General features: G+C 36.2%; 1 protein-coding gene across 1 annotated transcript in view; it reads right to left on the reverse strand.

Annotated features, from left to right (window-relative positions):
* LOC116461863 (coiled-coil domain-containing protein 7-like) overlaps positions 1 to 12,582 on the reverse strand; it is a 286,960-nt gene that overhangs the window by 67,591 nt on the left and 206,787 nt on the right. The window contains 1 exon segment of the mRNA XM_058436561.1: positions 9,181 to 9,264. Within this exon segment, the coding sequence (XP_058292544.1) occupies positions 9,181 to 9,264 (84 nt within the window).

A 12,582-nucleotide genomic window follows, 5' to 3' on the forward strand; every position in this document is an offset into this window, starting at 1 on the left:
TATATATATATATATATATATATATATATATATATATATACATAAAATAAAATAAAAATAAAAATTGTATTTATAGAAGAATTAAAATGAAATGTCTGGATTGGAAAATAACAAAAACCTTAAAAAGGAAAGGATGTTAACAATTATATAAACCAGACTATATTCAGGCTTAGATATGTTTAATGAATTGAAATACCATATAGCCAGGGAAAGGCAAAACTGATGCACAACCTGATGCTGCATAATTTCTTAACCAGTAATTGTTCTATACAATGCTATTTCTTATGCAAATTGAAATCATCCTAGGGACATTATGATGATAAAGTATCTTTCAAGTTTACACTAAAAACATACTCAACATGTAGGTATGTACTATGTGAGGTGGAACATTTTTTTCCATAGGTCAAGCTGCAAACCACGGCTTCATTAGTCACAGAAACTTATCATGAGGCAGAAATTATTTGTCTCATTGAGGAATATTTCTTTCCCCTTTTTACATTATGCAATTGTAAATTCTTTAGATATTAGTTATGAAAAAAATTACAAGATATTTGTCAAACTGAGAAAAACTGCCCTCTGAGGTCCCTTGAACATGAATCAAGGAGGTAATGGTCAGATTTGCAGCACTACCAGAATTGTTATTGGATCCGTTTCCATTTAAGTTTTTACGTGGTTTGATATTTTCCCGAAATTAGAAACTACTAAGTTCAATGAGATAAAAATGTATAAAAATTATTAAAAAGAAATTCGTATTGAAAAGGGGATAATGAGGATTGGTGACATAAGGTCAACATTGGGCTTAAGATTCTGTGGGTAGAATTGGCTCCAGCAGAGTATATAACTATGGTTGGACACCTGTCATAATCCTTCCATTGTATTGTAGAGTGGTTTGTTGTTGTTTTTGTTGCTGTTTTGGAAAAATTGGTGAATACATGAACAATGTAAATGGTTGCATTATGACACCAGCTGCTCAAATATGCCACAACTGCATCCTATACTGAGCACTGCCTCATTACCAAAGTAAAAAGTGATCCATAAGATTGAGCAGAACAAGTTGTCATTAATTAAGTAACAATATAAGAGATATAGCAACTCAAAACTGGAAACATCAGCAGATGTATTTTAGCTTCCTTTGTTCTTTCAACTGATATATCAAAGAAGGACCGGTTCATTTGAAATGAGGAAGCAAATGATCCTCACACAATCAGGGAAAAAATGAGACCATCTGAGGAAATATTGGGTTAAATGCTAGAAATTAAAAGGTATGTGCTAGAGACACTTATAATTTAGTAAGAGTTACAATTTTTCTCCTTCGCAATATCCTCCCTTTGCTTTAAATCTTTTAAAAATGTTTTTCTGCTTGAAGTTCACTGAGTACTTTAAATAAGCTATCTAAAATCTTAAATTCTATGGATTTTAATACATTCAGTAATGTCTGTCACCATCATCACAGTCCAGTTTAAAAAGTACTTTAAATTTATACTAAATTCCAGTGAAATATAGAAAAGTTACTTTTACATAGCTGTATTCCGTTCCCCATTTTTGTGCTATTGTTATATATAGTACATTTGTAAATAATAAAGACATGGTTATAGTTGTTGTTATAATTATTTCTTTATATAATTTTATGCTTTTTTAAAAAGCTGAGGCAAGAAAGAAATATATATTTCCAATGTTTATTATATTAACCTTCTTATTTGTAATTTCTGGTTCTATTAATTTGTTCCTGTGGTTTCAGATTATCATATCTTGTCATTTTCTTTTTTTGTTAATACATAATACTTGTGCCTATTTATGGGGTACATATGATATTTGGTTATATGTATAGTGTGCATAAAAATCAAGTCAGATTATTTAGAATATCTATCACCTCAGCGATTTATCATCATTCAGTATGATGTTAGCTGTGGGTCTGTCACATATGGACTTTATTAGTTTGAGGTACATTCCTTTTATGCCTAAGTTGTTGAGAGTTTTATCATGAAGGAATGTTGAATTTTATCAAATGTTTTTTCTGCATCTACTGAGATGATTATATGGTTTTGTCCTTCTTTCTGTTGATGTACCTTGTTTATTGATTTGCATATGTTAAACCACCCTTACATCTGTGGGATAGATCCAACTTGATCACAGTGCATTATCTTGCTGATATGTTGTTGAATTTGGTTTGCTAGCATTTTGTTGGGGATTTTTATGTTTATATTCATCAGAGATATTGACTTGCACTTTTATTTTTTTTTATGTCCTTGTCTGGTTTTGGTATCAGAGTAAATGCTGGCCTTGTAGATTGGGTTACAGAGAATTCCATCCTCTTCAATTTTTTGGAATAGTTTGAGGGGAATTGGTGTTAGTTCTTTAAAGGTTTGGAAAAATTGGCAATGAGGCCATCTAGTTATGTGTTGGGAACATTTCTAGACCTCTCTCTAGCTATTCTGAAATACAAAATACATTGTTATTAACTATAATCAATCTCCTCTGCTACTGAACTTTATAACTTATTCTTTTCATCTAACAGCATGTTTGTAGTACCTATTAACCAGATTTTCTATTTCTTCTTAATTCAGTCTTGGTAGGCTATATGTGTCCAGGAATCTATCAATTTCCTCTAGATTTTCCAGTTTATCAGCATATAGTTGTTCATAATATTTTCTGATGATCTTTTGTAATTCTGTGATATCAGTTCTATCTCGTTTTTCATTTCTGATTTTGTTAATTTGTATCTTCTATCTTTTTTTAAGTTAGTCTAACTAGTGGTTTATTAATTTCATCTTTTTAAAACACCAAGTTTTGATTTGGTTGATCCTTTGCTTAAGTATCTATTTCACTTAGTTCTGCTCTGATCCTTATTGCTTTTCTTCTATTAATTTTTGTTGTGATTGGTTTGTTTTTGCTTTTCTAGTCTCTTGAGGTGCATTGTTAATTCATTTGAAATCTTTTTACTCTTTGATGGAGGTGTTTATTGCTATAAACTTCCATTTTTAGCATTGCTTTTGTTATATCCCATAGGTTTTGGTATGTTGTATTCTCATTTTCATTTGTTTCAAGCACTTTTTGATTTCCTTTTTAATCTCTTCATTGATTCAGTGATCATTCATGAGCACTTTGCTTAATTTCCATGTGTTTGCACAGTTCCCAAAGTTCCTCTAGTTTTTGATTTCTAGTTTCAATCTGTCATGGTCTGAAAAGATAATTGATATGATTTTGATTTTTAAAAATTTGTTAAGACATCTTTTGTGGCCTAACATATGGTCTAACCTGGAGAATGTTCCATGTGCTGACAAGAAGAATGTGTGTTCTGCAGTTACTGAAGAAAATACTTTGTAATTATCTGTTAGGGCCATTTGGTTTAAACTGATATTTAAACTCAGTGTTTCTTCGTTGATTTTCTGTCTAGATGATCTGTCTAATGCTGAGAATGAGGCGTTGAAGTCTCTAGCTATTATTTTATTGGACTCTCCCTGTCCCTTTAGATTTAATATTTGCTTTATGTATCTGGATGCTTCAATGTTGGGTGAGTGTAAGTTTAAAATTGGTATATCCTCTTTCTGAATTGATCCTTTTATCATTATATAATAATTATCCTTGCCTCTTTTTATTGTTTTTGACTTAAAGTCTGTTTTATCTGAAATAAGTACAGCTACTCCTGCTCACTTTTGGTTTCTGTTTGCATGGAATATTTTTTCCATTCCTTCACTACCAGTCTGTATGTTTCTTTACAGGTGAAGTGAGTTTCTTACAGGCAGTATATAGTCTGGTCATGTTTTTGAAATCCATTCAGCCATTTTCTGTTTACATTCAAGAATAATATTGATATGTGAGGACTTATTCCTATTGTTTTCTTATTTTCTGGTTGTTTTCTTTATTCTTTGTTCCTTTCTTTCTTTGGTGTTGTTGATCATTGTGGTTTGGTGATTTTCTGTCATAGTAACATTTGAGTTCTTTTTCTTCCTCATTTGTGTGTTTGCACATCCATTGTGTATATGTGCCACATTTTCTTAATCCAGTCTATCACTGGTAAGACATTTGGGTTCATTCCCAGTTTTTGCTATTGTGAATAGTGTGCAATAAACATACATGTGCATGTGTCTTTATAGTAGCATGATTTATAATCCTTTGGGTATATACCCAGTAATGAGATGGCTGGGTCAAGTGGTATTTCTAGTTCTAGATCCCTGAGGAATCGCCACACTCTCTTCCACAATGGTTGAACTAGTTTACAGTCCCACCAACGGTGTAAAAGTGTTCCTATTTCTCCACATCCTCTCCAGCATCTGTTGTTTTCTGACTTTTTAATGATTGCCATTCTAACTGGTGTGAGATGGTATCTCATTGTGGTTTTGATTTGCATTTCTCTGATGACCAGTGATGATGAGCATTTTTTCACGTGTCTGTTGGCTGCATAAATGTCTTCTTTTAAAAAGTGTCTGTTCATATCCTTTGCCCACTTTTTGATGGGGTTGATATTTTTCTTGTAAATTTGTTTAAGTTCTTTGTAGATTCTGGATATTAGCCCTTTGTCAGTTGGGTAGATTGCAAAAATTTTCTCCCATTGAATGTATTTTTTATTAATTGAATTGAATTATGGGATTTCTGTTTGGTTCTTTTCTTAATGATATTTACCTCTTTAATAAATTTCTCATTCGTCTCAAAATTATTTTCCTGATTTCTTTGTATTGTTTATCTGTGTTCTCTTCTACCTCATTGAGCTTCTTTAATATCATTATTTTCAATTCCGTTTCAGGCGTTTCATTAATTTCTTTTTCACTGAAATCTGTTGCTGAAGAATTATTGTGTTCTTTTTGAGGTGTCACATTTCCTCGCTTTCTCATGTTTCTTGTGTACTTATGTGTCTGTCATCTCATGTAACAGCCACTTCTCTCAGTTTTGTGCATTGGCTTTCACAGAGCAAAACTTTTACCTGAAGATGCTATCTATGATGTTGGTTGGATAGAGCACTTCTCAAATTAAAAAAATTTTTTTGGTAGAGAGAGTGTCTCACTGGTCTTGAAACAAGGCTGGCCTCAAATGTCTGATCTCAAGTGATCCTGCCACCTTCACCTCCCAAAGTGCTGGGGTATAGGCATGAGTCACCACGCCTACCCTAGGTTGGGCATTTTAGCTTTGATTCTGGGTGTATGCAGTGGTATATAGCCTCTGTATAATTTTTTTTCAGCTATAAACAGTGTCAGTGATGTCTGTCATTTCCTCAATGACTTAGGCTGTAGTTGCTAGTGGATGCTGCTGTGAGGCTTTGCTGGGGACAGGGACCCCAGGTGAGTCAGTCTTTGACCTTATTAGTGACAGCAATGGCTGAGCATGCCTATCCTTGGGCCCCTAGGTGATATATGTGAGCATCAGGATTAGTGAGTCCAGGCAGGCTAATCCTTGGGCCTCTAGGTGGCTTGCCTGAGTGCTGGCCATGGTGCCAGCAGGTAGGTTGGTCTTTGAGCCCCTAGACAGTGTACATGATGTGGGCAATAAAAGTCGCAGTGGTGAAACAACCCACAGCCTCCCAAGTAGCATGCACTGGTGTTAGTAGTGGCTACAACTGGCTAGCTGAGTTCATCCTCCAGGACCCAGGAAGATTGCACAGATGCCTGTGGTGGTAAATAGGGCAGGATGAGCCCCTAGCCTTTGGGTGTCATGATTTGGTGCTGTTGGCAAGTTTCTGGGCCTATTGTGAGGTCCCCTGGTGATCAGGGCAACTGATGGGGCAAGGTAATCCCCCGGCCCCTGGGTGGCATTTTTGGGCACTGAAACATGGTTCTAGGCTGAGAGGGCTGGTTCTCAGATCCCCCAATGGTATGCATGGGCACATGCTTTGGCAGGTAGGGTGGGGAAATCCCCGGGACCCCAAATGGTGTGCCTGGGTGGCATTAACAGCAATGGCAGTTGGCAGGGAGAGCCTGTCCTCAGGGTGCATCCAACTGTGTGGTGGTCCTGCCACTGGGTAGGATTGAGTTGCTCTCAGTGGCAGTGGCCCCAGGGAAGTGGCTCTCAGGCTCTGGTGAGCACATGATTCAGCCTCTGGTGGTGGTGACAAATGATGAGAGCTTGTTCTCAGGGCATGCACAAGTGCACAATAGCCCTCCTGCTTCTGGGGGCAGGGTTGCAACAATGGCAATGGACTCAGGCATTCTGGGTTTTGGGTACTGCATGCTTCAGTTCTGTTTGTCCCAGGGGCAGCCTCTCCAGTGTGCTGTACCACCCATTCTCCAGCATGTTGAACACTTGAATGCTAGGGATCATGCCACACTGTTGGGCCCAACTAGGATTTCACTTCTGCAGCCTATTGCATAGATGCAGGGGGATGTCAGTGGGGCTCTAGGATGTAGGGATGTTGGGCCACACCAGCCTGGCCAACATGGAAAAACCCCATCACTACTAAAAATACAAAAATTAGCTGGGGGTGGTGGTGCATGCCTGTAATCCCAGCTACTTGGGAGGCTAAGGCAGAAGAATCACTTGAACCCAGGAGGCGGAGGGAAAAAGGCACTATGGTGCAGCTGCTTGGTTCTCACGGTGTGTGTGTGTCTCAGCATGAGCTCCCTCTCTAGAGCAATGCCACTGGTCAGGGCCTGTAAGGGTGGCTCTCCCATGGCTAGGATTGCAGGAATCTATGGTGGGAATGTTGACTTCTAGGGACCTCTCACCCTTTTCCCACACTGGGGAGCCTCTCTGGACTTTATCAAACCTAGTTATGTCAGCTGCCTCCTTTCCCTTTCCTTCTATGCCTCAGGTGTTTCCTGTTAATTCTCTGCTGAATTCTAGTGTTCCTGATTAGATGATCTATTTGAAATATGATTATCCATGCCCAAATTTGTTTTTTTGCGTGTGTTGAGAAGAGTGCCAGATATATTTAAGACAGCCATCTTGGAGCCCCCTCTCTTGTCATTTTTTTTTAACTTCAATACATCATTTCTTTCAACCATCGCCTGTGTGCTAACATTCTGGAATATACTACATGTCTATATTTTAAAGTCCCAGCAATAAAATTCTGTAAATATTTTTTATACAATTGCATTTTATATCAATTAAGAGTTAAAATTAAGAGTAGAAAGAAGTGAAGTATGCATTTATATGGTCTTTCAGAGTTATAGAATTCCTTTAACCTATGTTCATTTTATGGGTTCAAGTTAGTGTCAGAGGTCAATGGTTTTCAACCTGAAGAACTCTATATTTCTTGGAATGCAGTTCTGATAGGAATAAATTTTCTAATTTAAAAAAGTCTATTTAGAAATATCTTCATTTCACCTTCATGTTTAATAAATAGTTTTGCTGGATATAAGATTTTTGGTTAACAGTCTTTCATTTAGCTCTTTGAATGTGCTGTCCCAATGCCTTCTGGCCCTAATAGTTCCTAATGATAAGTAGTCAGCTTTTAATCTTAGTGCGGTTCTCTTTTACATCATGCATTGTTTTTTTCTTGCTGCTTTTAAGCTTTTTCTCTTTATCTTTCAACATTGTTGCTATGAGTGTGATTATAGATTCCCTTGTGTTTATTCTACTTAGAATTAATTGAGCTTAGATGTGTAGACTCATTTATCATTAAATATTTTTCAAAAAGTTTTCATCCATATTTTTTCTGCTCCTTTCTCTGTTTTCTTTTTAGTGTTGCTAATACTTTAAGTTTTTTAATTCTTTCTTTGGACAGTTCAAATGTACTTGAACCCCTCTAGTAAATTCTAATTTTTGTACTTTTTAACACTGTAATTTCCACGTGGCCCTTTGCAAAATATTTTTTATCTCTTTGTAGATATTTTCTATTTGATGAAACATTGTCATAATACCTTCCTTTTCTTGTTAAAGAATGGTTTTCTTTAGTTCTTTCAATATATTTATACTAACTGCTTTGTAGTCATTGTCTGCTAAGTCTAACAGCTAGGATTCTCATAAACTGTTTTTTTTTCTGCTTTTCTTCTGTGTATGGGTCATACTTTCTTCCTTATTAGAATAACTCATACTTTTATGCTGAAAACTGGACATTTTAGACATATAATGTAGCAACTCTTAATTTTGATTATTCTCCTCGTCTTCCTGGGTATGTTATTATTGTTTGCTTATTTATTTGTTCAGTGATTTGGTTTGATTATTTTACCGAAGCCTCTTTCCCCTGTGATATGGTTTGTATGTTTTTCCTGTCCAAATCTCATGATGAAATGAAATCCTCATTGTTGGAGGTGGGATGTGTTTGTGTCACAAGGGCAGATCCTTCTCCATGGAATGGTGCTATTCTCACAATAGTATATGAGTTCTTGTGAGATCCAGTTGTTCAAAAGTATGTAGCACCTTCCCCCTTTTTTCTCTTGCTCCTGCTCTTGTCATGTAATGTGGCTGTTCTGCTTTACTTTCTGCCATGAATAAAAGCGCCCTGAGGCCTCCCCAGAAGCCAAGTAGATGCTGGCACTATGCTTGTACAGCCTTTTCTTTATAAATTACCCAGTCTCAGGTATTCCTTTATAGCAACGCAAGAATGGCTCAATACATCCTGCAATGTGAAGCCTGTAATGCTGTTCCTACAATAAAACAGCTTTGGGCATGCAACAATCACCTCTGGATGACAGTGGTTTTAGAGGGTCCCTCTTTGAGTATGTCTTTTACTTATTTCTCTACTAACCTGTCTGCCTTCCTTTCTATCACACCAGAGATCAAAGGGTGTTTTGCCTAACACTGCTACTCTTGTACCAAAGGCAGTAGTATAATATCTGAACTATATTACACAACTGAAGGATTCTGCCATAGTTGAGAGATTACTATGCCTGACATTTTAAAGTATAGAGGGAATTTGTAAGAATAAAATAACTGTCTTTTTCCTTCATTTATTGCACTCATCAGATAGCCTTTCTGCTTTTGCAGATTTAAAGTAACTTTCTATCTAAACTGTAAATAGAAAGGGACTAAAATAATTTTGAACATACTTGTCCCAAGTATATTCTAAGCTCACTATATTATTTTATGGATTACTTTCTAAATGGATGAGTCCTAAAAGTAATAATATCTAGCTAGCTTTACATTTCTAGTAAATATGTTCTAGAGTAAAACGAAATATGGGAGGGTATTCATGAGAACCTGTGCCCATGTCATAATAACACATGGGTACTACTGCTATTAAGGATACACACTTAAACTTTGAAGGAGAAAAATAAATGAGAAATATTAGACTTAAAAATATTTTCTTACCAGGGAAACTCTTTGACTGTGTCTTGAATTCATCATTTAATAAGCGTCTTCCCAAAGCACCTCTCAAGCTTTCTATATCAGTCTCTATAGAAATAAATAGATTTAAAAATACTTTGCAAGGTAATCCTTACATACGATTGTGAGGGGTGTGTGTGTGTGTGTGTGTGTGCGTGTGTGTGTATTAAATTAATCAGCCTTTGTTATTAATGAATAAAAGTTATAGCGAAATGTCTGAATTGCCAAATCACTAAACATTAGGAGTGGAAGGTCTGTTAGCAATCATATAAGCCTTAGTGTATTGAGGCATAGAGATGTTTAGTGATTCGACCAAGACCACATACCGAGGTGATAACAAAGTTGTTGCACAACCTGATGCCTCACAATACTTTTAACAGTGCTTATCTCTAATGCGAAATTAAAATATCCTACAGAATTTATGATAATAACATGACTTTAAAGTTTACATTGAATCACATTCATACCATATGGATATACCTGGTAAGATGAAACATAACTTTTTTTTCACCTAGCAACTTGAAAACAATGATCTTCATAATCATAGGAAATTATTATAGTGCAGAAAAACTTTGACTCATCCAGAAATATTTTAATGTGATTTTTAGGTTAACTTTAAATCAAGTAAGCACCAGTGATGGAAAATAATAAGATATCTTGCAGATTGAGGAAAACATGCCCTCTTAGGTCCCTTTACCATGTGGACCTCGTAGCTTAGGATATGATTAAATTTGCAGAAATACAAGAAGTAAAATTGGGTACTTTTCCATTGGAGTTTTTACATAATTTGAATTTTTTGTTGGATTTAGTAGTCTAACCATATTTAATAACAGGAAAAATACCTGAAATTTATTAAGGAGGAATTTATGTTAGAAAGGGGTAATCAGGATTGATGAACTAAAGTCAACTACTGGGACTGAAGTTTCATCGGTGAAATCTAGTTCCAGCAGCACATGTGCCTACTAGAAACCTCTAAACACTGGAAACTAAAACCAGTTGTTACCTAGACATAGTAGACGGATGTCTTTTTAGTTTTTGAGAAATAGTTAAATTCATGAATAAATGTTAAAATATCTGAAAGTTATTAGTGGGAAATTTATATTAGAAAGTAGTGATTAGGAGTGTATATCATACTATATAATTTACCCATTTAAAGTGTTCAATTAAATGGTAGTTTCAATGGTAGGAGGGGACAAACATCCAAACCATATCAAAAACATACTGGAAGAGGGACACACAAATGAAAAAAAGAATATAAAAAGCCACCAATTACAAAGCTAAGAAATAACATTAAAAATATACAAAACAATTAGAAGACAACAAAATGACAAGAACAAGTTCTTATCTATCAATAACAATCTTGAATGTAAGTGGTTTAAATTCCTGAATTAAAAGATATAGACAGACTGAATTGATAACAAAAAATCAAGAAGCAACTATATGATGCCTACAAGAAATTCATTTTACCTGTAAAGACACACATTGACTGACAGTGAATGAATCGAAAAAGATTATGCACATGAATGGAAACTAAGAGTTCAGAAATAGCTATATTTACAATAGACAAATAGACTTTAAATTTTAAAAAGGAGACAAAAAGATTAGTATATAATGATATAGGAATCAATCCAGAGAGAGGATATAACAATTATAAATATATAAAAAGCTAACCCTAGAGAATCCAGTTCTAAACAGGAATTATTATCAGAGCTAAGGAGAGAAAGAGTCCCCAATACAAAAATAGTCGGAAACTTCAACATCCCACTATCAGCACTGGATATCATCTAGACAGAAAATCAACAAAGCAACATTAAACTTTAACTTCACTATATATCAAATGGACCTAACAAACATTTACAGAACATTTCCTCCAACAACTACTGAATACACATTCTCATCACTTCGCCTTTTGGCTAAGATCAAGTGCAGAATACACATTTTTCTCAATGGCACATGGAAGATCACATATCAGGCCACAAACAAGTCTAAACAAATATTAAAAAGTCAAAATCATATGAGTTATCTTCTCAAATTATGATGAAATAAAACAAGGTATCAATGTGATTGGATGGAAGGATGCAAAGTATTGTTCCTGGGTATGTCTTTGAGGGTGTTGCCAAAGGAAATTAACATTTGAGTCAGTGGACTAGGAGAGGCAGATCCACTCTCAATCTGGGTGGGCACCACCTAATCAGCTGCCAGTACAGCCAGAATAAAAGCAGGCAGAAGAATGTGAAAGTCTAAACTGGCTTAGTCTCCCAGCCTACATCTTTCTCCTGTGTTGGATGCTTCCTGCCCTTGAACATCAGACTCAAAATTCTTCAGCTTTTGGACTCTTGGACCTACACCAGTGGTTTTCCAGGGGCTCTCAGGCCTTCTGCTGCACTGTCAGCTTCCCTACTTTTGAGGTTTTGGAAATAGGACTGGCTTCCTTGCTCCTCAGCTTGCAGATGGCCTACTGAGGAACCTCACCTTTTGATCGTGTGAGTCAATACTCCTTAATAAATTCCCTTTTGTCTATACATCTATCCTCTTAGTCCGGCCCTCAAGAGAACCCTAATACAGATTTTGGTACTGGGAGTGGTTCTAGAGGAACAGAATTTTAAGGATGGAGTATTTAGTTGTCTTTGGGGTTTCTGGAGTTGCCTGCTTAATATGATTAGACCCAAAAATGCTAAGGACTCTACTTCTAATAGTATGGAGAACACTGATAGTTCTTGGTGTGAACTGTTTAGAGAGTTATGCAAAATAAATGCATTTGGTACTCCTGATTCACTGCTCAAGAGACGCAAGGAGTTTAGTAACTCTATACATAATACCTTTGACCATATGTGAAGAACTACAGAATGTAATGAAGTTGGTTGGTTGCTCCTAAGTTCACTAGACAATGTGATAAAAGAAAATGAACTCAGGGATTCTATCTCCCAGCTCTAGAAGCACATACTAAGCCTCAAATCTTCTAAGATTGCCCTAAGTGAGAGTCTTATCTCCTGTAGAAAAAAAGCTGAAATTGTGGAAAATCAGACACAAGCTCTTACCCTGTGAGTGGCTGACCTGTAACAAATGATGCATGCACAGCCTCACCAGGTGTCTACTATTAAAGTGAGGACATTGATTGGAAAATAATGGGACCATGCAACTTAAAATGGGGACATGTGGGAGGACCCTGATGAGGCTGGAGGCACTGAGCTCCTAAATTCTGATGAGACTTTTTGGGCTGAGGAAACAGCCTCCCCACTCCAAGTGGTAGCAACATCCCTTCCCCAATCTATGACCCACGCTGCCATCAGCCCTTCCACATTTGCTGAGAAAATTAACCCTGCACTGCCTGAGGTAACAGTGATGGCCTCCCTTGGGGCAGGTGCCAGGCAAGACAATGCTGATTTT

This window comes from Hylobates moloch, unplaced genomic scaffold (genome assembly GCF_009828535.3).
Source record: "Hylobates moloch isolate HMO894 unplaced genomic scaffold, HMol_V3 SCAFFOLD_3, whole genome shotgun sequence".
NCBI lineage: Eukaryota > Metazoa > Chordata > Mammalia > Primates > Hylobatidae > Hylobates > Hylobates moloch.